We start from the raw sequence: 27,620 nt of genomic DNA on the forward strand, positions 1-27,620 counted from the left end.
CTAGATACTTGTTTAAGTGAGGAATTAGTCCTGGAGAGACTAAGCAACATAAAGATTAATAAATCACTGGGCCCAGATGGTTTTCACCCGAGGGTTATTATGTAGCTTAGGGCTCAGCTGGTAAAAACCCTATACTTGATTTTCTATAGTTCAATTAGATCAGGTATGGTACCGAGGGACTGGCGTATAGCTGAGGTAGTGCCAATATTTAAAAAGGGATCTAAAAATCATCCTGGGAACTATAAACCAGTTAGTATAACCTCTATAGTGGATAAAATATTGGAAGGCATTTTGAGGGATAGCATAGAGGATTATCTAAGGAATTCTAAGTGTATTAACAATAGTCAGCATGGGTTTGTGAGGTACAGATCATGTCAAACTTCGGGTGTGTACACACGGTGAGATATTTTCTTTCGATTTTGACTATATAGTCAAATAGAAATCGCAAATGAAAATCGGGCATAGCAAGGATCTCACCGTGTGTACACACCCTAACTTAATTAGCTTCTACAAGGAAGTGAGCGATAATCTCGACCAGGGTAAAAAAGTGGATGTGATCTTTTTAGATTTTGCAAAAGCCTTTGATACAGTGCCTCACAGGTTAATGATCATCAAATTAAGGGAACTTGGACTAGGAAATACTATTTGTACATGGATAGGAAAATAAGAATTTACTTACCGATAATTCTATTTCTCGTAGTCCGTAGTGGATGCTGGGGACTCCGTAAGGACCATGGGGAATAGCGGCTCCGCAGGAGACTGGGCACATCTAAAGAAAGCTTTAGGACTATCTGGTGTGCACTGGCTCCTCCCCCTATGACCCTCCTCCAAGCCTCAGTTAGGATACTGTGCCCGGACGAGCGTACACAATAAGGAAGGATTTTGAATCCCGGGTAAGACTCATACCAGCCACACCAATCACACTGTACAACTTGTGATCTGAACCCAGTTAACAGCATGATAACAGAGGAGCCTCTAGAAAAGATGGCTCACTACAGCAATAACCCGATTTTTTGGTAACAATAACTATGTACCAGTATTGAAGACAATCCGCACTTGGGATGGGCGCCCAGCATCCACTACGGACTACGAGAAATAGAATTATCGGTCAGTAAATTCTTATTTTCTCTAACGTCCTAAGTGGATGCTGGGGACTCCGTAAGGACCATGGGGATTATACCAAAGCTCCCAAACGGGTGGGAGAGTGCGGATGACTCTGCAGCACCAATTGAGAGAACTCCAGGTCCTCCTCAGCCAGGGTATCAATTTTGAAGAATTTTACAAACGTATTTGCTCCTGACCAAGTAGCTGCTCGGCAAAGTTGTAAAGCCGAGACCCCTCGGGCAGTTGCCCAAGATGAGCCCACCTTCCTTGTGGAGTGGGCATTTACAGATTTTTGGCTGTGGCAGGCCTGCCACAGAATGTGCAAGCTGAATTGTACTACAAATCTAACGAGCAATAGTCTGCTTAGAAGCAGGAGCACCCAGCTTGTTGGGTGCATACAGGATAAACAGCGAGTCAGATTTTCTGACTCCAGCCGTCCTGGAAACATATATTTTCAGGGCCCTGACAACGTTTAGCAACTTGGAGTCTTCCAAGTCCCTAGTAGCCGCAGGCACCACAATAGGTTGGTTCAGGTGAAACGCTGAAACCACCTTAGGGAGAAACTGAGGACGAGTCCTCAATTCCGCCCTGTCCAAATGGAAAATCAGATAAGGGCTTTTACAGGATAAAGCCGCCAATTCTGACACGCGCCTGGCCCAGGCCAGGGCCAACAGCATGACCACTTTCCATGTGAGATATTTTAACTCCACAGATTTAAGTGGTTCAAACCAATGTGACTTTTGGAACCCAAAAAACTACATTGAGATCCCAAAGTGCCACTGGAGGCACAAAAGGAGGCTGTATATGCAGTACCCCTTTTACAAACGTCTGAACTTCAGGGACTGAAGCTAGTTCTTTTTGGAAGAAAATTGACAGGGCCGAAATTTGAACCTTAATGGACCCCAATTTCAGGCCCATAGACACTCCTGTTTGCAGGAAATGTAGGAATCGACCCAGTTGAATTTCCTCCGTCGGGCCTTACTGGCCTCGCACCACGCAACATATTTTCGCCAAATGCGGTGATAATGTTTTGCGGTTACATCCTTCCTGGCTTTGATCAGGATAGGGATGACTTTATCCGGAATGCCTTTTTTTCTTCAGGATCCGGCGTTCAACCGCCATGCCGTCAAACGCAGCCGCGGTAAGTCTTGGAACAGACAGGGTCCTTGTTGGAGCAGGTCCCTTCTTAGAGGTAGAGGCCAAGGATCCTCCGTGAGCATCTCTTGAAGTTCCGGTTACCAAGTCCTTCTTGGCCAATCCGGAGCCACGAATTAGTGCTTACTCCTCTCCATCTTATCAATCTCAGTACCTTGGGTATGAGAGGCAGAGGAGGGAACACATACACTGACTGGTACACCCACGGTGTTACCAGAGCGTCTACAGCTATTGCCTGAGGGTCCCTTGACCTGGCGCAATACCTGTCGAGTTTTTCCCAACGGTTTATAATCATGTGGAAGACTTCTGGGTGAAGTCCCCACTCTCCCGGGTGGAGGTCGTGCTGAGGAAGTCTGCTTCCCAGTTGTCCACTCCCGGAATGAATACTGCTGACAGTGCTATCACATGATTTTCCGCCCAGCAAAGAATCCTTGCAGCTTCTGCCATTGCCCTCCTGCTTCTTGTGCCACCCTGTCTGTTTACGTGGGTGTCTGCCGTGATGTTGTCCGACTGGATCAACACCGGCTGATCTTGAAGCAGAGGTCTTGCTAAGCTTAGAGCATTGTAAATGGCCCTTAGCTTCAGGATATTTATGTGAAGTGATGTCTCCAGGCTTGACCATAAGCCCTGGATATTCCTTCCCTGTGTGACTGCTCCCCAGCCTCACAGGCTGGCATCCGTGGTCACCAGGACCCAGTCCTGAATGCCGAATCTGCGGCCCTCTAGAAGATGAGCACTCTGCAACCACCACAGGAGGGACACCCTTGTCCTTGGTGACAGGGTTATCCGCTGATGCATCTGAAGATGCGACCCGGACCATTTGTCCAGCAGGTCCCACTGGAAAGTTCTTGCGTGGAATCTGCCGAATGGGATTGCTTCGTAGGAAGCCACCATTTTACCCAGAACCCTTGTGCATTGATGCACTGAGACTTGGCTCGGTTTTAGGAGGTTCCTGACTAGCTCGGATAACTCCCTGTCTTTCCCCTCCGGGAGAAACACCTTTTTCTGGACTGTGTCCAGGATCATCCCTAGGAACAGAAGACAAGTCGTCGGAACCAGCTGCAATTTTGGAATATTGAGAATCCAATCGTGCTGCCGCAACACTACCTGAGATAGTGCTACACCGACCTCCAACTGTTCCCTGGATCTTACCCTTATCAGGGAATCGTCCAAGTAAGGGATAACTAAAATTCCCTTCCTTCGAAGGAATATCATCATTTCGGCCATTACCTTGGTAAAGACCCGGGGTGCCGTGGACCATCCATACGGCAGCGTCTGAACTGATAGTGACAGTTCTGTACCATAAACCTGAGGTACCCTTGGTGAGAAGGGTAAATTTTGACATGAAGGTAAGCATCCTTGATGTCCCGAGACATCATGTAGTCCCCCTTCTTCCAGGTTCGCAATCACTGCTCTGAGTGACTCAATCTTGAATTTGAACCTCTGTATGTAAGTGTTCAAAGATTTTAGATTTAGAATCGGTCTCACCGAGCCGTCCGGCTTCGGTACCACAACAGTGTGGAATAATACCCCGTTCCCTGTTGCAGGAGGGGTACCTTGATTATCACCTGCTGGGAATACAGCTTGTGAATGGCTTCCAAAACTGTCTCCCTGTCAGAAGAAGACATCGGTAAAGCCGACTTTAGGAAAACGGCGAGGGGGAGACGTCTCGAATTCTAATTTGTACCCCTGAGATATCACCTGAAGGATCCAGGGGTCTACTTGCGAGTGAGCCCACTGCGCGCTGAAATTCATTGAGACGGGCCCCCCACCGTGCCTGATTCTGCTTGTAAAGCCCCAGCGTCATACTGAGGGCTTGGCAGAGGCGGGAGAGGGTTTCTGTTCCTGGGAACTGGCTGATTTCTGCAGCCTTTTTTCTCTCCCTCTGTCACGGGGCAGAAATGAGGAACATTTTGCCCGCTTGTCCACGAAAAGACTGCGCCTGATAATATGGCGTCTTCTCATGTTGAGAGGCGACCTGGGGTACAAACGTGGATTTCCCAGCTGTTGCCGTGGCCACCAGGTCTGAAAGACCGACCCCAAATAACTCCTCCCCTTATTAAGGCAATACTTCCAAATGCCGTTTGGAATACGCATCACCTGACCACTGATGTGTTCATAACCCTCTACTGGTAGAAATGGACAACGCACTTAGACTTGATGCCAGTCGGCAAATATTCCGCTGTGCATCACGCATATATAGAAATGCATCTTTTAAATGCTCTATAGGCAAAAATATACTGTCCCTATCTAGGGTATCAATATTTTCAGTCAGGGAATCCGACCACGCCAACCCAGCACTGCACATCCAGGCTGAGGCGATTGCTGGTCGCAGTATAACACCAGTATGTGTGTAAATACATTTTAGGATACCCTCCTGCTTTCTATCAGCAGGATCCTTAAGGGCGGCCATCTCAGGAGAGGGTAGAGCCCTTACAAGCGTGTGAGCGCTTTATCCACCCTAGGGGGTGTTTCCCAACGCACCCTAACCTTTGGCGGGAAAGGATATAATGCCAATAACATTTTAGAAATTATCAGTTGTTATCGGGGGAAAACCACGCATCATCACACACCTCATTTAATTTCTCAGATTCAGGAAAACTACAGGTAGTTTTTCCTCACCGAACATAATACCCCTTTTTGGTGGTACTCGTATTACCAGAAATGTGTAAAACATTTTTCATTGCCTCAATCATGTAACGTGTGGCCCTACTGGAAGTCACATTTGTCTCTTCACCGTCGACACTGGAGTCAGTATCCGTGTCGGCGTCTATGTCTGCCATCTGAGGTAACGGGCGCTTTAGAGCCCCTGACGGCCTATGAGACGTCTGGACAGGCACAAGCTGAGTAGCCGGCTGTCTCATGTCAACCACTGTCTTTTATACAGAGCTGACACTGTCACGTAATTCCTTCCAACAGTTCATCCACTCAGGTGTCGACCCCCTAGGGGGTGACATCACTATTACAGGCAATCTGCTCCGTCTCCACATCATTTTTCTCCTCATACATGTCGACACAAACGTACCGACACACAGCACACACACAGGGAATGCTCTGATAGAGGACAGGACCCCACTAGCCCTTTGGGGAGACAGAGGGAGAGTTTGCCAGCACACACCAAAGCGCTATATATATACAGGGATAACCTTATATAAGTGTTTTTCCCCTTATAGCTGCTGTATTGTTAATACTGCGCCTAAGTAGTGCCCCCCTCTCTTTTTTAACCCTTTCTGTAGTGTAGTGACTGCAGGGGAGAGCCAGGGGAGCTTCCCTCCAACTGAGCTGTGAGGGAAAATGGCGCCAGTGTGCTGAGGAGATAGGCTCCGACCCTTTTTCGTGGACTTTTCTCCTGCTTTTTTATGGATTCTGGCAGGGGTTAAAATTCATCCATATAGCCCTGGGGGCTATATGTGATGTATTTTCGCCAGCCAAGGTGTTTTTATTGCTGCTCAGGGCGCCCCCCCCTAGCGCCCTGCACCCTCAGTGACCGAAGTGTGAAGTGTGCTGAGGAGCAATGGCGCACAGCTGCAGTGCTGTGCGCTACCTTGGTGAAGACAGGATGTCTTCTGCCGCCGATTTTCCGGACCTCTTCTGTCTTCTGGCTCTGTAAGGGGGCCGGCGGCGCGGCTCTGGGACCCATCCATGGCTGGGCCTGTGATCGTCCCTCTGGAGCTAATGTCCAGTAGCCTAAGAAGCCCAATCCACTCTGCACGCAGGTGAGTTCGCTTCTTCTCCCCTTAGTCCCTCGATGCAGTGAGCCTGTTGCCAGCAGGTCTCACTGAAAATAAAAAACCTAAACTAAAACTTTCACTAAGAAGCTCAGGAGAGCCCCTAGTGTGCACCCTTCTCGTTCGGGCACAGAGATCTAACTGAGGCTTGGAGGAGGGTCATAGGGGGAGGAGCCAGTGCACACCAGATAGTCCTAAAGCTTTCTTTAGATGTGCCCAGTCTCCTGCGGAGCCGCTATTCCCCATGGTCCTTACGGAGTCCCCAGCATCCACTTAGGACGTTAGAGAAATTGGCTGGATACAACGAGTAGTGGTTAATGGGATGTTCTCCAGCCGGGTACCAGTAGTCAGCGTAATACCATAAGAGTCCATAATTGGTCCGCTACTGTTCAATATATTTATTAATGCCCTAGGTATAGGCCTGGAAAGCACAGTGTCAATCTTTGCAGATGACACTAAACCAGGGCTGGCCAAACCAGTCCTCGAGATCTACCAACAGTTCACATTTTCCAGACCACCTAGCTGGTGCACAGGTGTAGTCATTACTAATTAATATGAGCTGCATTCATTCCTAACTGACAATTCTACAGGTCTCCAGGAGGCCTGGAAAACATGAACTGTTGGTAGATCTCGAGGACCGGTTTGGCCAGCCCTGCACTAAACTGTGTAAGGTAATTAATTCAGAAATCAATGTGGTGTCTTTACAGAATGAGATTCAATATTGAAAAATGCAAAGATATACACTTTGCGATTAGTAACAAACTTGCATCCTACACTCTAAATGGGGAAAAGATAGGGGTAGCTGTGGTGGAAAATGTTTTGGGGGTGCTCATAGAAAATAGGCTTAATAACAGTACACAATGTCAAAATGCAGCAAAGAAGGCAAGTAAAGTCCTTGCATGCATACATTCATTTAATTGCATTTAAAAACGGATTGAACAGTTTTCTAGCTGAAAAAGGCATCCAAGGCTATAGCATTTAATATATTGACATTATGTATATGGGAGTGATACAAAATATAGTTGTCAATAGGTACGAAACCATTATTTTGGTTGGTGCATTATAATACGGTTGAACCCGATGGGCATTTTGCCTTTTTTTTTTTTTTTTTTTTTTAACTTCACTAACTATGTAACCATCCCATCTTGTGAAACATAATAAACCCCACACCATTAAAAACAAACATAGCATTCTCTAAAATATCCAATATGCATTATGCTTGATAGCTAGAGTTCAACAAATGTACACTCACATACAAAAAGATGCATGCATATATTCTTTAGCATATTACAGTACATTAATAATTATTACCAATTAAATAATGAGGGGAAAAAATGCAAAACAATATGCTGAAAATGCAAAAATGGTTAATTTTCTGTACAAATCTGGCTTACCTTTCTATTACATTATTTCGGGTCTCCCGTGTTATATCAGGTGCTGCTGGCCATGAGTGAGACATTACTTCATTTACTTTCTCCTGAGGGTTTGTATTGTCCAGAGACTGAGCACCGATCAGCTCATCATCAATCTCAGGAGACACAAGTTCCAATGACCGAAGTGTATACTCTGATGTGTTACGATTCCGCGTTGAGAGAAGGTAGAGGGCAGAAGCAGCAGAGCTCATGCTTGGTATCTGATTAGATGTGTCACTACCATCTGGAGTCAGGCCTAAAGATATAGGGGCTGGGTAACTTCTCTGCAGTGTCTCTGAGGCAATCTCTGGTATATCTTGAGACATAGCAGTGGAAGCACTCGAGATCACATCAGGGGAACGTTCACGAGTAGGAGAAGCCTGGGGCATCACCAAAGGCTCCAAACTTTGTAGTTCTAAGGGAAGACTAGATGGAGTAACCTTGAAAAACCAAACAAAAGAAACAAATCATTGAACATAAAAAAATATGACAGAACTTCTTTATTTATTAAACCACACTATTAAGTTTAAAACCAGATTTTTATTTTTATTTTTTTTAAGATAAAATGCTAAACAGAAATGGGGCAGTGGCTTATTTTATATTTTCAATCTTGACCATCAAGTACTGTAATTTTTACTACAGTATTTTGCTTGTGATTAGGGAAATACAGTATGACTAAATACAATTTTTATGTCATAAAAGCTGTATTAATAACTTACCGTTGATAACTATTTCTCAGAAGTCCACAGTAAACACAGGATAACGCTGGGATATGAGGTAGAGTCAGCGGAATGGCACCAATCGATCAAGGCTTTCGGCCTCCCAGAACGCAAAGGGCCAGTCTCCGATATCCCCGCCTCCTGGCTCAGGCAATTCAGTTATTTTTCAAACCTCAAGGCAGGAGCATCATAGAGCGCCTAATCAGGCAAGAAAAACACACACACTTCCACACAAGAGGGAAGAGGTTATTAAGTGTAAGGATCCTCAAATCAGGTGCATCAGGGTGGGATCCCTGTGGATACTGTGGACTTCGGAGAAATAGAGTTATAGACAGTAAGTCTACCATAACTACTTATTTCTCCTGCAGGGACCCTGCAGTGGTATCCACAGGATAACATTGGGATGTCCCAAAGCAGTATTAGTGGAGAGGATGCACCTGATTGGACAGGACAATACTCCGCCCAAATGCAGCGTATTGAGAGGCAAAGGTATCGAAGGCATGTCTAATGAATGTGTTAATGGAAGATCATGTGGCTGCCTTACATATCTGTTCAGCTGAGGCACCACATTGTGCTTCGTGGACCAACCTTACGAGTAGAGAGAGCAGAGACATTAGCTAGAACAGGGAGATCAACTTGAGAATGCTTCTGAAATAGTCACCCAAAGCCACCTTGCCAGTGTCTGCTTGTCAGCAGGCCATCCTCTCTTGTGAAATCCGTAGAGAATGAAGAAAGTGCCTGTCTTTCTGATCGCACTAGTAAGATTATCATAGATCCCTAAAGGACAGTCTATGGCCCTCATTCCGAGTTGTTCGCTCGCAAGGCGAATGTAGCAGAGTTACACACGCTAAGCCGCCGCCTACTGGGAGTGAATCTTAGCTTCTTAAAATTGCGACCGACGTACGCGCAATATTGCGATTACAAACGAGTTAGCAGTTTCTGAGTAGCTTCAGACTTACTCTGCCTGTGCGATCAGTTCAGTGCTTTTCGTTCCTGGCTGACGTCATAAACACACCCAGCGTTCGCCCAGGCACTCCCACCGTTTCTCCGGCCACTCCTGCGTTTTTTCCGGAAACGGTAGCGTTTCCAGCCACACGCCCCTAAAACGCCGTGCATCCGCCCAGTAACACCCATTTCCTGTCAATCACAATGCGAACGTCGGAGCGATGAAAATGCCGTGAGTAAACTTACTTTCATCATAGTAAAGTTACTTGGCGCAGTCGCAGTGCGAACATTGCGCATGCGCACTAAGAGAATTCTCACTGCGATGTGATGAAAAACTCCGAGCGAACAACTCGGAATGAGGGCCTATGTCCAATGATGCATCTCCCGTAGAAAGGTCTGGCCCTTGGAAAGCCAGAAATACAATTTATTTGTTAAAGTGGAACTTGGAGTCCACCTTAGGAAGATATCCAGATTTGGTTCTAAGAACTGCTCTATCTGAATGAAAAATCAGAAAAGGAGGGTGAGATAACAATGCCCCTAAATCGGAGACCCTTCTATCTGAAGCAATAGCCAGAAAGAGAACTTTAGCTGTCAACCATTTAAGATCCACTTGACTCAGTGGTTCAAATGGAGGAACATGAAGCGCCTTTAGGACTGAATGTAGAACCCAAAGAGCTGTAGGATGAAAAAAAAGGAGGGTAGATGTGAAGTATTTCTTGGAAAAAAGTGTGCACGTCCTGTAGGTTATCAATTTTCTTTTGAAACCATACAGTCAATGCTGACACCTGAACTCTCATGGAAGTCACACGGAGACCTTTATCCATTCCTGCCTGCAGGAATGCTAGGACTCCAGAAACTCTAAAAGACCAAGGGTCAAGCTTCCTGGCACTGCACCATTGAATATAAGCATGCCATATCCGCTAATAAATGCAAGTCAAGGACGGTTTCCTTGCTCTAAGCATTGTTTGAATAAGCGGGTGTGAAAATCCAGTAAATTTCAGGATGCATGTCTCAAGAGCCACACCGTCAAAGAAAGCCAATCTAGGTGCTTGTAATGGTAAGGACCTTGAGCCGGTAGATCTGGACGTTGAGGCAGTAGTAATGGAGTTATTATTATTATTATTGCAGCATCCTTTCCTTGTTTGACTTTCTGAATCCCCCCGGGCAACAGAGCGATTCGTGGAAACACATAGGCTAGATGAAAGTTCCATCTCACTGACAGAACAACCATGAAAATTGCTTTGGGATCCCTTGTCCTTGACCAATATGCTGGAGCTTTGTTGTTCTGACGAGAAACCATGAGGTCTATCTCTGGCAGCACTCACTTGTTTAGCAGAATCTGGAAGACCTCTGGATGTAAAGCCCATTCGTTTGCATGAATGGCGTGTCAACTGAAAAAAATAGCTTCCCAGTTTAGGAGCCCGGAAACAAATACTTCAGACAAGGCCAGATAATTACTTTCTGCCCACCTTAACATACAGCTTACCTCCTTCATTGCCTTTTGGCTGTGAGTTCCTCCCTGATTGAGGTACGCTACTGCCGTCACATTGTCCAAGTTAAATTGAACTGGTTTTCGTGAAGTATGTCATTTGCCTGAGTGGGTGCCCTATATATGGCACAAAGTTCCAATATATTTATCGGCAGGCAACTTTTTTTCTTGGTCCACTGCCCCTGGAAGCAGCACTTTTCTAACACTGCTCTCCAGCCTTGAAGACTGGCATCCATTATCAAAACCTCCCACTCTTGAGATTCAAAAGGGTCGCCCTTTGTCCAGATGGGATGTCTGCACCCACCAGGCTAATGACCTCCGTACTTCCTAAGGACCGTAGTCTGAGTTTTTATCGTCTGATGTAGTCCATTCCATCTGGAAAGAATCAGACGTTGAAGGGGCCTCGAGTGGAATTGAGCATATTCCACCATGGCAAATGTTGACACCATAGATCTCATCACTTCCATACGATAGCTGCATGAATGGATACTATTCGACTGTGTAGTAGCTCCAGAATCCTTGTCTGTATTGTGGATATTTTGTTCAGAGGAAGAAAAATTCTCTGAAGCCTGGAATCCAATACAGCCCCCTTGTGCGTCATGCGTTGTAACGGAACCAGGGATGACTTCGCCCAATTTATGAGCCAGCGGTGGCTTTGTAAACAGGCTTTTGTCAGTTGCAGATGGCTCTGGAGAGCTTCCTGGGATTGAGCCAGGATTGACAGGTCGTCATGGTATGTGAACATTATTATTCCCTGACAACGGATATAAGCCGCCATAATCACCATAATATTAGTAAATACTCTTGGAGCTGTAGCTAGTCCAAATGGTAGGGCCTGAAACTGAAAATGTTGCCAGACGATACCAAACCTGAGATAGCACTGATGGGACGGTGCTATAGGTACATGCATCCTGGATATCAAGGGATACCATAAAATTCCCCGGCTTCACAGCCACGATAATGGAACGTAAAGTCTTCATATGAAAAAGAGGCACCCAGATGTATTTGTTCAGAGCTTTGATATTGAGAATGGGCCTTTATGACCCATTCAGTGTCTAAACTTTAAACAGGTTGGAATAGAAACCTTGTCCCTGCTGTGCAGAACAGACTGATACAATCACCCCTCATTGTAGCAACTTCTGAACAGTATCCTGTAAAGCCCAGACCTTGATTTCCACTGAGGACAGGCTTGTAAAAAGAAAAAAAAATATTTGTGGTGGGTGATTCTTGAAGGCAAACACAAATGTTAGATAAGGCTTCTTGCACTTAGGCATCTTTGGTGATCTGACGCTAGGTCTGTGCAAATAGAAGAAGTCAGCCTCCCAAACTGGGATACCCCAGGAGGAGGACAGTGCCATCAGACTGATGGCTTATCTTCTTGTTTGGAAGCAGGCCCTCTGGTAGCTTTTTAGTCTTTCCAGAATTATCCGATTGGGACTGTTTGCCTTAACCCTTTCCTTTTGTTTTCCTTGGGTCCGAAAGGACCAAAAAGCTGAAAACCTAGGTTTAGACTTGTAGGTAGAAGTAAACTTCACTTTCTTCTGACTCCAGTATGTTGTTTAATTCTTAACCAAAAAGAATATCTCCAGTAAAAGTACCTGAGTCAGCCTACCATGTACGTAGCTAGAAAGCTCTGCATGCTGCTACTGCTGAGACCTGAGAAGTTACTACATCCATATCCAAGGCTGCTTCTTCCATAAAAACAGCTGCTTGTTTAATATGTACAATATGGGACTTTTGTTCTCTAGACGCCAATTAAATGTCGTCTTCCAATGCATCAGCCCAGGCCGGGAGCAACCTCCCTTTTAAAACAATCCCCATCTGGAACAGGATAATGATAATTCAATTTTTTAGGAATTCTGAACTTCTTACTGGGTGTGACCCAAGCCTCTTGCATGATTTTCGTTAGCTGCTCTGACTCCAGAAATTCAGTTCTGACCATTTTGGGACGTTTAAACTCAGGTGCCTTGGCGTTTTAATAGATGATCTGCTGCCTCCTCTAAGCACAGAATGGCTTTCATAGCATTAATTAGCTCAGATATATCTACCGAGCTGAGACCTTCATCCTCATCTCTGTATGCAGACCCAAAATGTGAGGAATCATCCTCTGAAGTTTCCCATTCAGAAACATGTGTAGACTGTGAAGATGCTTCATGTCTGTGTGATTTAATTTCAACAGGCCTTTCAGCCTGTTTTTGTTGAAAGGCTGCAGCTTCTTGAACTGGATGCGTCATAACTCAGGGGGAATGTTGCACATAAGGGTTAATAGGGTAACCTATACCTGGTAATGGAGCTGGCAACTTTCGCTCAGCTATATTAGATGTTTGTGCAAATGATGCCCATGGAGGTTCTGCCTGAACCTGTGCCTGCCTTGGCATATTAAGGAGGCTTTGACGGAAGCTAAAACAATTTGCACATAACCCATTTTGAACCAGATCTTGAGAGGTTACACCTGCTTTGCATGACAAACATGATATCAATGTGGGTACAGCTGTGGAGAGTGTATCCTCCTCACCCTTGCCTTTCTTAGACATGATAAACAAATCACACACGTCTGGTGTTAACTACACAATCAGTGACTGTATTCACTTTAAGATTGCTAAAGTGATATACAATCTGATTCCTCCCTGCCTTGCACCAGCATTGAGGATCGGATATATGAGAAAGCAGAACTGACAGAAACCAAGTATAAATCAGAAGCCTAGCAATCACATTGTTATACATTAGTATACATAAGCAATATACTTTAAGCACATATTCAACTACAGGTACATTTCAGGTATGTTGGAAAATCATATTACTGCTTTAGCTTATATGACTTAACGTATTCAGTCACACAGTGAAAGAAACAACAGTAAATGTTTTAAAGACTCATATGCATTAGGCACTTATACAACTATTCATATCTCAGTGGTAGGTGGAAACTCAGTGCTTCATCATCTGCCTCAGGAGAGTGATATACATGGAGACTTAACCCTGCTTCCAGGATCGATCAATACGATAGCAAACGCTGAATGGATCCAGACGTTAATAGTGAGCACAGACGCCCAAGTGAACACAGACGCACCAGTGACACAGCTGCCTATGTTGCGACTAAGTTAGTTAGTATCTATCGTCTCAGACAGAGGCGAGAAATCAGTTCATGGCGGGCAACTCAGATGAAACTGGTCATAAAACAGGGAGAGGGACCACCAGGGGAACGTCTTACTCCCCCACTACTGACATCCACCCCAGGGATCATGGTCTAAAAATGAATCCCTGGAGCTTATGATCCCTGAGGCCTAGTGCACCTGAGGTGGAAGCCGCGTCAGTGACTGTTCGGTAGTCTCCATCCCGAGAAGTGTCTCGTGTCTTACCCACTAAGTGGAACAGACACCTTACCTTCTCCACGTGCTCCTGCAACAGCCTGATAACGTCAGCTGGACTTGCTAATACATGCTCACTGATGCCCGCCGAGATAGCACTGTACACATGGGTAAGCGTTATCGCAACCCAGCAGAGAGCTGTTGGAACAACTCTTTCAAAGTTTTGTATAAGACACTTTTTAGAAAGATTACTCAAAAAGAATAAGGCTTAAAAAAAAATAAATATATATATATATATATATATATATATATATATATATATTAAATGCTTATGGCTGCAAAAAAAAAAAGCAGCCCCATTACCGTGGTCTGGCTTCTGACATACTAAACAAAAAACTAAATTTGTCTGACCCAGGAGGCGGGGGATATAGGATACTGGCCCGTTGCATTCTGGGAGGCCAGAAGCTTTGATCGATTGGTGCCATTCCACTAAAGCTACCGTTCCACTAAAGCTACCTCAAATCCCAATGTTATCCTGTGAATACCACTGTGGACACTGCAGGAGAAATTAGACACGTCATAGGCGGAATGTAATAGGGTGCAAAGAATGTGCGACTTGGGTGCAGGTTTGTTACGAACTTGCACAATCTAAAAAAAAAAAATATATATATATATATATATATATATATATATACATATACAAAGCATGGATATGGACCGGCACTCCGTTGTCAATATTCACAGTGCGTTGGTGCCCTCTCAGTGATAGTGAATAAACATACATGAAAAGATGAGCGGCACTCAGCGTCTTAATGAAAAAGTTGAAAAAGTGTATTCAAGTCACCCATATATATATATATATATATATATATATATATATATATATATATATATAGCCTCCTGACGAAGTAACTACGAAACGCGTAGAGGCGGGGCTTGCCAGACGTGCGTCTTCTCCCACCCGACTCACACATCCCGGCTGCTTCACTGTGAGTGACCTGACGAGTTCGGCTTCTACCGGCGCGGTGCATGGTCCGGTCTTTGACTGCAGCAGGTTTGGTTGATAGCCTGGTGGATTGTTTCATGTGTTTTAACTGTCCCAAAGAGTGGGTCTTTTATGGTACGAGTCTTTTATAATCCATGGAATGTCCTGTTTTTAATTTATGTGTGAAATAAATTTATCTGCACTATGGGCGCATTCTCCTGATTTTTTCCAGACACAATTTGCTCAAGGAGTTCTGAGCTTCATTTGGAGATTTGCAGCGGTGTTGGTTACACCAGTGCTACAGCCCAGGGATTCATTCACTGTGGAGTGACAAACTCTCATTATAGGATCACCAGCGCACCTGTACCTTTTTCTCCATATATATATATATATATATATATATATATATATATGTGTGTGTGTGTGTGTGTGTGAGTTTCAGGGTGCCCAATGTGCCTGCCCCTGGGAAGACGAGAACAGGGCATAATGTGAGGTTCAGTTATGAGAATAACTGTGCACTGGTTCACACAATGGCGCCAGTGCATGTCTGACTCCTAGAAGTACAGTCACATTAATCCGCCATGAACTGCAATGTGGCATTATGAAAAATAGTCAATGCAGTTAACTCCTGCAGGTGGTGTTTCAAAAATGTGAAGACACACTTTCAATTATGAAGGCAAAGTTGGGAGAAGCTGCAGGAGCCATGCAGAATAGGAGGTGGCAGCACCCATACCCTATACGGCCTACAAGGAGGAGCTGAAGCAGGTGATGCCACATGAAATCCTGCCTGGCATCCATATTGAGGACTCAGATTGTACACCATCCCAAGGATTTTCTGGTGAGTAACCAATTTTTGAAAATATTTTTTACATTTTAACTGTACCAACCTATTTCAGCATGAACTTCGTGCTAGAACCTTTTTTCAAGTTAAATAAACGGTTACTGATTAAATACCACAAAATGTAACCCCAAGATCCCAATTAGTGTGAGGAACCCTAGCAATGTAACTGCCATTTGCAAATGAGTACAATGTTCACATTTTTTTAATTTCTCAGCTGCACAACAGAAGAGGGCATCTGGGCAGGCTGCTAAAAGGCAATGTACTAAAACAGACGACTATGAGGCTGGTTAGTCCTAGACATGGGGTAACTACTGTATAGTGGGTACAAGGATTGCCACTGCTATTGGGCCTAGTGACTTAGGGGGACATGGACCCAGGATATGAAGTTGCATAAGAATCTGATTGATCCACTGCCCAGCCAGAATTGTGTGACATTACTTTCTCAGTGAGAGGTGTGTGGTGAATTTTATAATGATAAGTTGGCACTGCAATGTGGCATAATCTGATATACTCACTGTAATGTGGAGGATACTATAATGTTACATAATAAGAACTGGGGCACTGTACTAAGGCACAATATGAAATTAACTACAGTATGGTACTATTATGGTGAATCAGCAGAGATTAGCAGAAAGCACACCAAGGAGGGAATTCAACAATGGGAGAAGAGAACAAAATGCCATTGCCAATGTGTTTAAACGCCAGCAACGGCAGCCCGATTGCCGGTCCTGATTTATCTCCACTTCCTGCCCACTTTTGAGTGAGATTCTACCGCCGTAAAGTGATGCAGGTGTTGGATGGACTTGGCCAGGCAAACTCATTCAGCAGTGATTGAATAACACTTGTATAACATTGTATTTTTTCATATTAAAGAACTCCAATATTTTATTAAACATGAAGAAGGAAAACACACACAGTTTTCGGATGTATTAAACTCAAGAAAAAAAAAACAACAGGATTTTGGTACTTACCGATAAATCCCTTTCTGATTCTACATGTGACACTGGAGTGCTCTTACAGTGGGAATATAAGTAGTTGCAATGGGAGCTGGCACTTTAAATTTATGTAAGTGTGACTAGCTCCACCCCTTCTATGTCCCCCCTCCAAGGAAGTCTAAGAAAACTGTGCACAAGGAGAGCTGGAAGAAACATACTTCAAAGGAGGAGGTTAAACAAGTACACGCCATAACATTACACAATAAACTTGTGAAAAACTAAGTATAGTAACAAAAAAAACAAAAACAAAAAACAATCAAATACATGTAAAGACAAACAACCATTGCAGGAAAGAACAGCACTGGATGGGCGTCCAGTGTCCCCTGTGGAATCGGAGAAAGGGATTGAGCGTTAAGTACCAAAATCCTGTTTTCCCCTTCATCCACTAGGGAACACTAGACTGTCTTAACAGAGGGGACGTCCCAGAGCTCCTATCACAGGCGGATGAGTGCTGAGGACCTTGTAAAACAGCACAGCCATAATGCAAGGCAAAGGTCGCAAAACAGCCCATGAAAGACCCACAAAGCGCGTGGAGTGCACAGAAATGGAAACAGGAGGTTCCAGATAAGTAACCACTGCAGGATCCCGAAGCGCTGGGCGGGCGCCCAGCATCCTCTATGGACTACAAGAAAAGGATTTACCTGTAGGTAATTAAAATCCTATTTTCTCTTACATCCTAGAGCATGCTGGGGTCCACATTAGTACCATAAGGATGTACCAAATCTCCCAGAACGGGAGGGAGAGCACAGAGGCTCCTGCAGAACTGATTGACCAAACTTTAGGTCCTCAGAGGCCAAGTATCAAACTTTTAGAACTTAGCAAATGTGTTCGACCTAGACCAAGTAGCCGCTCGGCAAGCCTGTAACGCAGAGACACCCCGGGCAGCTGCCCAGGAAGAACCCACCTTACGAGTAGAGTGGGCCTTAACAGATGTAAGACATGGCAATCATGCCATAGAATATGCATGCTGGATAGTGAACCTGATCCAGCGAGAGATAGTCTGTTTAGAAGCAGGACACCCAATTTTCTTGGGATCATACAGGACAGAGAGTCCGATTTTCTGTGAGGAGCAGTCCTCTTCACATAGATTTTCAGAGCCCTTACAACATCCAAGGACTTTGATGTAATTGAGGAGTCAGTAGCCACTGGCACCACAATAGGTTGGTTGATATGAAATGCCAACACAACCTTTGGAAGAAACTGCTGAGGTGTCCGGAGCTCAGCTCTATCTTCATGGAAGATCAAGTAAGGGCTTTTACAGGATAAAGCCCCCAGCTCAGACACACGTCTAGCAGAAGCTAAGGCCAACAACGTAACCGTAAGAAACTTAACCTCTACCTCCTGTAGAGGCTCAAACCAATTTGACTGGAGGAACTCCAACACCACATTAAGGTGCCAGGGCGCCGTAGGCGGTACAAAGGTAGGTTGAATATGCAGAACTCCCTTCAAAAACGTCTGAACCTCAGGGAGGGAAGCCAATTGTTTCTTAAAGAAAATGGATAGGGACGAAATCTGGACCTTTACAGAACCCAACTTATGGCCCATATCCACTCCTGATTGCAGGAAGAGGAGGAAACGTCCCAGTTGAAACTCCACCGTAGGAAATTTCTTGGATTCACACCAAGAGACATATTTCTTCCAAATACAATGGTAATGTTTTGACGTTACCCCTTTCCTAGCCTGCATAAGGATAGTAATAACCTTCTTTGGAATACCCTCCCGAGCAAGTATCATGCGCTCAACTTCCATGTCATCAAACGTAGCCGCGGTAAGTCTTGATAGGCGAACGGCCCCTGCTGCAGCAGGTCCTCCCGAAGAGGAAGAGGCCTCGGCTCTTCTTGCAGTAGATTCAGAAGGTCCGCATACCAAGCCCTTCTTGGCCAGTCTGGAGCAATGAGTATCGCTTGAACCCTTGTTCTCCTTATGAGCTTTAGGATTCTTGGGATGAGTGGGAGTGGTGCAAACACGTACACTGACTGGAACACCCAAGGAGACACCAGGGCATCCACTGCCACTGCCTGTGGGTCCCTCAACCTGGAACAATAACGTCAAAGCTTCTTGTTGAGACGAGAGGCCATCATGTCTATTTGGGCAAATCTCAAAGGTCTGTCATGTCCGTGAACACCTCTAGATGGAGACCCCACTCCCCTGGATGGAGATCATGTCTGCTGAGGAAGTCTGCTTCCCAGTTGTCTACTCCCAGAATGAAGATGGCTGACAGCGCCAATGTGTGCTTTTCTGTTCAGAGGAGTATTCTTGTGACCTCTGACATTGCTGCTCTGCTCTTCGTCCCGCCGTGTCGGTTTTTGTAAGCCACTGTCGTTACGTTGTCCGACTGTACTTGAATGGCCCGATTTCTTAGAAGAGAGGCCGCCTGAAAAAGACCGTTTTAGACGACTTTTAGTTCCAGGATGTTGATGGGCAGGCCGGCTTCAGGGCTTGACCACCGTCCTTGGAAGGTTACTCCTTGAGTGACTGTTACCCAGCCCTGCAGGCTCGCATCCGTGGTCATAAGGACCCAGTCCTGAATCCCGAACCTGCGGCCTTCCAGAAGGTGAGGCAATTGGAGCCACCAGAGGAGTGAAATCTTTGCCTTTGGCAACAGACAAATTCTCTGGTGCATATGGAGGTGAGATCTCAACCACTTGTCCACAAGATCCAGTTGGAAGGTCCGAGCGTGGAACCTTCTGTATTAGGGAGACTCGTATGAGGCCACCATCTTTCCCAATAGGTGAATGCATTAATGAACAGACACCCGGGATGGCATCAGGACATCCCGGGCCAGAGCTTGTATTTCCAACGTCTTATCCTGTGGAAGAAACACCCGCTGCACTTCCGTATCCAGGATCATTCCCAGAAATGACAACCTCTGGGTTGGTTCCAAATGTGACTTTGGAAGGTTCAGAATCCAACCGTGACTCTAGAGCAGTCGTGTTGTGAGAACAATGGACTGCAGTAGCTTCTCCTTGGACGATGCTTTTATCAGCAGATCGTTCATATATGGAATGATGTTCACCCCTTGCTTGCAGAGGAGAATCATCATTTCCGCCACCACCTTGGTTAACACCCTTGGTGCTGTGGAGAGGCCAAATGACAGTCCAGTAATGCGAAACGGAGATAAGCCTGATGCGGCAGCCAGATCGTAATGTGGAGGGACACATCCTTGATATCCAGTGATACCAGGAAACGCCCCTTCTCAGACCTGATATCACCGCCCTGAGAGACTCCATCTTGAACTTAAACTCCCTTAGAAAGGGGTTCAATGATTTTAGGTTCAGAATGGGCCTGACCGAACCATCCGGTTTCGGTATCACTAAAAGGTTTGACTAGTAACCTTTGGTCAGCATGTGAGGTGGCACTGGCACAATGACCTGTGCCTCCACCAGCTTTTGGACAGCGTCTTGTAGTACTGTGCTGTCCTCCAACATAGTTGGTAAGCCTGACTGGAAAAAGCGATGAGGAGGGAGACTTTGAAATGACAGCCTGTATCCCTGAGACACAATATCTATCACCCAGGGATCAAGGCCGGACAATACCCAGACATGACTGAAGTGTCTGAGTCTCGCTCCCACTGGCCACACCACCGGGGTGTGCAGTCCACCGTCATGCGGAGGACTTTGGCATACCAGAAGTAGTCTTTTATTCCTGGGAACCTGCAGCGGCAGGTTTCTTGGACTTAATCCAACCTCCCCTAAAGAAGGTAGTAGGTGTTCTGGCCTTTCTGGGCTTGTTAGGCCGAAAGGACTGCGGTGCAGATGAAGAGAAAGATTTAATCGGAGCAGGTGCTGCTGAGGGAAGAAACAGAGACTTACCCACTGTAGCGTTGTATATCCACACATCTAGATCTTCCCCAAAGAGAGCCTGACCTGTATAGAGTAGGGACTCCACACTCCTTCTGGATTCCGCGTCGGCCGACCACTGGCACAGCCACAGTCCCAGACGAGCTGAAACAGACACGGAAGAAATTCCAGTGGCCATGGAACCCAGGTCTTTCATTGATTCTACCATAAAACCTGCAGAATCATGTATGTTGCGTAAATACAAAGCAATGTCATCCCTATCCATAGTATCCAAATCCTCAAGTAAGGTAGCCGACCACTTTACTAATGCCTTTGCAATCCATGTTGTAGCAATAGTGGGACATAATAAATTTAAGCGTGTTATCAATTTTCTCATCAGCCGGCTCCTTTAAGGCAATAGATCCTGGAACAGGTAAAACCACCTTCTTTGAGAGTCTGGACACAGAGGCGTCAACAATTGGCAGGTTTTCCCATTTTTCCTATCCTCCTCAGGGAAAGGAAATGCCACCTGGACCCTTTTAGGACATACTGTAGCTAAAGGAGACCACCAAACACTCCACACACACACACAGGGTAGGGCAGAGATTCCCCCCTCAAGAGCGAGAAAGACACAGAAATTGGAGCCAACCCACACACAGCACTTCTAACCAAAGGGAGACCCCTAGTCAGCGCTGACTGTGCACCTTAATAGGATACACAGTCATATTGCAGCCTCCCCCCTTCTACAAACCCTTGGTACCGTTTACAGATAGCTGTAAGGGGGTGGTGGCATGCTGCTGGGGCGAGCAATCCCCTGCGGTGGGGAGTGATCTGAACCCTCAGGAGCTCAGTGTCCTGTCAGTGTAGTAAGTGGCTCAGACCCTGCAGGGCGGAAACTACACTTCCTCCCCCCTTCCCCCTCTTAGTCCCTCGAAGCAGGGAGGCTGTTGCCAGCAGCCTCCCTGTAAAATAATAAACTCTAAATAAAACTTTTATTAGGGAAACTCTGGAGAGCTCCCCTAGCTGTGACCGGCTCCTCCGGGCACATTTTCTGAACGGAGACTGGTAGGAGGGGCATAGAGGGAGGAGCCAGCCCACACACTCAAACTCTTAAGAGTGCCAATGGCTCCTGGTAGACCTGTCTATACCCCATGGTACTAATGTGGACCCCAGCATCCTCTGGGATGTAAGATCAAATATGCTCCTGAAATTGTCATCCGAAGCCACCTCGCCAGTGTCTGCTTATCAGCAGTCCATTCTCTCTTGTAAAATCCGTAGAGAATGAATAGAGAATCTGTCTTTCTGATGGGACTGGTACGATCCACATAGATCCTAAAGGCACGGACCACGTCCAGTGATGCATCTCCCGCAGAAAGGCCCGGTTCCTGGAATGCCGGGACTACAATTTCTTAGTTAACGTGAAATTTAGACACCACCTTGGGAAGATACTCAGATTTAGTTCTGATAACCGCCTTATCTGGATAAAAGATCAGAAATGGAGGATGACATAACAATGCCACTAATTCTGATACTCTTCTAGCTGACGCCACGGCCAGTAGAAAGAGAACTTCATCTGTCAACCATTTAAGATCCACTTTATTAAGTGGTTCAAATGGCAACTTGAAGGGCCTTTAGGACTAGACTTAAGTCTCAAGGCACTCTAGGAGGAACGAAAGGAGGTTGAATGTGCAGCATTCCCTGGAAAAAAGTACACACATTCTGTAAGTCGGCAATTTTCCTTTGGAACCATATAGTCAATGCTGACACTTGCACTCTCAAGGAAACCACCATCAAAACTTTATCAATGCCTGCCTGATGGAAAGCTAAGACCCTGGAAATTCTGAAAGACCTAGGGTCCATTTTCCGTTCACTGCACAAAAGAATATAGGTTTGCCATATTCGGTGATACACTCGAGCTGAGAAATATTTCCTTGACCTGAGCATTGTTTGAATTACCTGTTGTGAGAATACTCTTGACTTCAGCATAGAGGTCTCAAGTGCCACACCGTCAAAGACAGTCGATCCAGATGTCTGTAATAACAAGTTTTATGGTAAGAACTTACCTTTGTTAAAACTCTTTCTGCGAGGTACACTGGGCTCCACAAGGAATGGACAATGGGGTGTAGAGTATGATCTTGATCCGAGGCACCAACAGGCTCAAAGTGTTGACTGTTCCCAGAATGCTAAGCGCCACCTCCTATATCACCCCGCTTCCCTGCACAGGATCTCAGTTTTTAGTTAACCAGTCCAATGCAGTAGCAGGAAAAGAGACGACAACGGTTAGTAACCACAACACCGCATTCTCACGACAGGAGACGTGTCAGCGGCTAATGCCATACCAACCCAAAGAAGCTAAGTGTGTCAGGGTGGGCGCCTTGTGGAGCCCAGTGTACTTCGCAGAAAGAGTTTTAACAAAGGTAAGTTCTTACCATAAAACTCGTTTTCTGCTGCGGGGTACACTGGGCTCCACAAGGAATGGACAATGGGGATGTCCAAAAGCAGTTCCTTATGGGAGGGGACGCACTGTAGCGGGCACAAGAATCCAGCGTCCAAAGGAAGCATCCTGCGAAGCGGTAGTATCAAAGGCATAGAACCTTATGAACGTGTTCACAGAGGACCACGTAGCCGCCTTGCACAATTGTTCAAAGGTCGCACCACGTTGGGCCGCCCAAAAAGGTCCAACAGACCGAGTAAAATGGGCCTTAATGTGATCAAGAGCAGAGAGACCAGCCTTCACATAAGCATGTGCAATCACCATTCTAATCCATGTGGCCAGAGTTTGCTTGTGAGCAGGCCAGCCATGTTTGTGAAACCCAAACACAATAAAAAAAAAAGAATCAGATTTCCTAATAGGAGCAGTCCTCTTCACATAGATACGGAGAGCCCGTACCACATCCAAAGACCGCTCTTTGGGAGACAGATTAGGAGAAACAAGTGCTGGCACTACAATCTCCTGATTAAGGTGGAACAAAGAAACCACCTTAGGTAGATAGCCGGGACGAGTCCTAAGAACCGCCCGGTCACGGTGAAATATCATATATAGGAAACTACAGGATAAGTCACCCAAATCTGACACTCTTCTAGCTGAAGCAATAGCCAGCAGAAACACCACCTTAAGGGAAACCACTTAAGGTCAGCTGAACCAAGAGGTTCAAACGGAGACTCTTGTAACGCCTCCAAAACCACCGACAAGTCCCAAGGTGCCACAGGCGGGACATAGGGATGTTGGATACGCAACACGCCCTGAGTAAAGGTAAGCACATCAGGTAAGGTCGATATTTTTCTCTGAAACCACACTGACAAGGCAGATATTTGAACCTTGAGGGAGGCCAGGTGCAGGCCTAAGTCCAGGCCCTGCTGAAGAAAAGCCAACAACTTGGCTATACTAAACTTGGAAGCGTCATAATTGTTAGATGCACACCAAAAAAAGTAAGAATGCCAGACCCTATAGTAAATCCGAGCCGAAACCGGTTTCCGGGCCCGCAACATAGAAAACCCTTTAGCCCTTAAGACGGAAGCTTCAAAAGCCACCCCGTCAAAGACAGCCGGGCTAGGTCCTGGTAGACACAAGGGCCCTGAACGAGGAGGTCAGGGCATTGTGGAAGTAGAATTGGACGCTCTGACGATAGGCGTTGCAGGTCTGTGAACCAGTGCCGTCAGGGCCACGCTGGAGCTATGAGAAGCATAATTCTTTTTTCTTGCTTGAACTTCCGAATTACCCTGGGCAGGAGTGACACCGGAGGGAACACGTACGGCAGCTGAAACCTCCACGGTACCGCCAGCGCATCCACGAATGCTGCTTGAGGATCCCTTGTCCTTGCTCCGAAGACGGGAACCTTGTGATTGTGTCGAGACGCCATCAGATCTACATCTGGAAGGCTCCACCTTTCCACTAGGAGTTGAAACACTTCTGGATGGAGGCCCCACTCGTCGGCATGCCCGTCCAGACGACTGAGAAAGTCTGCTTCCCAATTCAGGACTCCTGGAATGAATACTGCCGATATGGCCAGTAGATGGCGTTCTGCCCACTGTAGAATCCGTGAGACTTCCTTCATTGCTAGGTGGCTTCGAGTGTCGCCTTGATGATTTATGTAAGCCACTGTGGTGGCGTTGTCCGACTGTACTTGAACATGACCGTTCTGAATTAAATGCTGGTCTAGGTTCAAGACATTGAAGACCACCTGCAACTCCAGAATGTTGATCGAGAGGAGGGACTCCTCCTTGGTCCATCGCCCCTGAAGGGAGTGTTGCTCCAGCACTGCGCCCCAACCTCTTAGACTGGCATCTGTCGTCAACAGGACCCAGTCGGATATCCAGAACGGACGGCCCCTGCACAGTTGTTGGTCCCGGGGCCACCAGAGCAGCGACAGACAGACCTCCGGAGTCAATGAGATCATTTGAGACCTGATCCGGTGAAGCAGGCCGTCCCATTTGGCTAGAATCAGCCTCGGGAGAGGGCGAGTGTGAAAATTAGCTTACTCCACCATGTCGAATGCTGACACCATGAGGCCCAGCACCTGCATCGCCGAATGTATCGACACTTGCGGACGAGATAGGAAGCAACAAATCATGTCCTGAAGTTTCAGGACTTTCTCCTGAGACAGGAACAACCGCTGGTTGTGAGTGTGCAATAGTGCTACCAGATGCCCCATGCTCTGAGCAGGGATCAGGTATGACTTCTTCCAGTTGATGAGCCACCTGTGGGCTTGCAGAAACCGGACCGTCACATCTAGATGACGCATGAGAAGTTCTGGGGAATTTGCCAGGATTAACAAGTCGTCCAAATACGGCAGTATCCTGACCCCTTGAGTACCACCGTCATCACCACCATGACTTTTGTAAAGACTCGCGGAGCCGTTGTTAAACCAAAAGGTAACCCGAAACTGGTAATGGCAGTTGCCAATCGCAAATCTCAGGTATTGCTGATGAGGAATATGTAGGTAAGCATCCTGTATATCCAGGGAGACCATTAAGTCCCCAGGTTCCAAGGCCGGAACTTGGAAGCCTTCACAAACCTGTTCAATGCCTTGAGGTTGAGAATGGGCCGGGGGGACCAATTCGGTTTAGGGACTAGAAACAGCGGAGAATAGTACCCCTGGCCCCTCTGCGCAAGAGGCACCTGTACTACGACTCATGTATCCAGGAGGGTCTGTACCACGGAATATAGAGTGTGTGCCTTTGTCTTGTCCAACGGGACATCTGTCTGGCAAAATCGATGAGGGGGTTGGTTTTTGAAGGTTATGGCGTAACCTCGAGTGACGACTTCCCGTACCCAGGCATCTGAAGTGGTCTTCAACCATTCCTGGGTATACACTAGAAGCCGGCCCCCCACCCTGGGATCCCCCAGAGGGAGGCCCGTCATGTCATGCGGCAGGCTTATCTGTCTTGGGAGCTGGCTGACGGGCCACCCATGCTCTTTTGGGTTTAGGCTTACCAGGTTTGGAAGTGCGGGCCTGCTTGTTATACGCCTGACCTTTTGCTTTACCTGAAGGACGAAAGGGGCAAAAGGAAGTACCTTTAGCCTTCGACACAGAAGGAGCAGTACTTGACAGACAGACAGTTTTGGCAGTAGCCAAGTCAGCCACAATCTTATTTAAATCTTCCCCAAACAGAATATCTCCCTTAAAAGGGAGTACCTCCAGGGTTTTTCTAGAGTCCAGATCCACAGATCAGGATCTCAGCCACAATATCCGGCGAGCCAGGACTGATGTAGTAGAGGCCTTGGCTGCCAGGATACCGGCATCAGAAGCCACCTCTTAAATATAACGAGAAGCTGTGACAATATAACACAAGCATTGTCTAGCATGGTTAGAGGAGCATTCAGCATCTAACTCCAAGGCCCATGTTTCAATGGCCTCTGCAGCCCAAGTAGCTGCAATAGTGGGACTTTGTGTAGCACCCATGAGGGTGTAAATCACTTTCAGACAACCCTCCACACGTTTATCCGTAGGCTCTTTTAGAGATGTGACGGTGGGGACCGGCAGAGCTGAGGAAACCACCATCTTAGCAACATGCGAGTCCACTGGAGGAGGTGTTAACTAATTCTTAGACCGCTCCGACGCGAGCGGATTGCGAGCCAGCATCTTCTTTTGAGGCACAAACTTCGTACCCGGGTTTTCCCAGGATTCCTGACGTATATCAATTAGGTGATCAGAGTGAGGTAAAACTTGTTTAATCACCCTCTGACGCTTGAACCTATCTGGTTTCTTAGGAGGAACGGATGGCTCGGGATCATCCGTAATCTGTAAAATGAACTTAATAGCCTCCAAAAGATCAGGAATATCCACTTGTGAACCACCCTCCCCATCAGCCGTATCTGAGTCAGAACCTGTGGGGTCAGTGTAAGTGCCGTCTTCATCCGACGAGGTGTCAGTGACAGCAGTGGATTGTGAGGAGACAAGCGCTCGCTTAGAAGACCCCTTGGACGTAAGCGAGTGACGGTCAGACTTTTTAGTAGTCAGGGACTGGTTCAACGTCTTTATTTGAGCAGATAAATCGTCCGCCCACGGCGGGCTAGCTGCAGGGACCACAAACGGTTGTACCGGCATTGGGGGTCCCATGGGGGGTGTTAGTTTATGAACTAACACACCCCAGTGTATGAAATAACGTATGCAGAAGCGTGGAAAAAGCGGCCCATGACGGGTCATTATTTGCCCCCGTTGCCACCGTCCCACTGGGGGGCAAGGAACCCCCAGAACCAGAGCCCACAGCTGCTATATTCTCCTCATAGGTATCTGCGGCTTCAGCAACACCAGCAGTGTGTTCAGCCACAGAACCGTTACCCTCAGGAGCAGACATGATATAACTTGCAGTATCAGGTAACACAGTACAATTTGTCAGCAGTACAATACCTCTAGCATAAACTCCTGTGCAGTGTAGTCAGCACCAGCAGAGATAAAAGAGACATATGGGTGACTAAATCACAGAGAAAAATACGTAATACAGTATATCTTTGTGAAAATCCTATATTAGATAAAACCTGATGCATCAAGCTCCCTCAGGTTATAGAATATAGGGATAGCAGGTTGAGTGAAAGACACAAAATGGAAACCACTCAGCTATCAAATGCACACACAAATAGTCACAGTCTGTACAATGCAGAAGTTATTACTAACAATAATACTGCACTGGACTACCTTACACAGCTTTATAACAATAGATAT

At 46.3% G+C, this 27,620-nt stretch overlaps 1 protein-coding gene across 2 annotated transcripts in view; it reads right to left on the minus strand.

The window, feature by feature from the left end:
• The window catches only part of EDC4 (enhancer of mRNA decapping 4), a 1,121,437-nt gene that overhangs the window by 453,229 nt on the left and 640,588 nt on the right, over nt 1–27,620 (minus strand). For both annotated transcript variants that reach the window (XM_063945256.1, XM_063945257.1), the window contains one exon: nt 7,382–7,839. In XM_063945256.1, coding sequence (XP_063801326.1) covers nt 7,382–7,839 — 458 coding nt within the window. The remainder of the gene's footprint in view (nt 1–7,381; nt 7,840–27,620) is intronic.

Source organism: Pseudophryne corroboree, chromosome 11 (assembly GCF_028390025.1).
Source record: "Pseudophryne corroboree isolate aPseCor3 chromosome 11, aPseCor3.hap2, whole genome shotgun sequence".
Lineage (NCBI taxonomy): Eukaryota > Metazoa > Chordata > Amphibia > Anura > Myobatrachidae > Pseudophryne > Pseudophryne corroboree.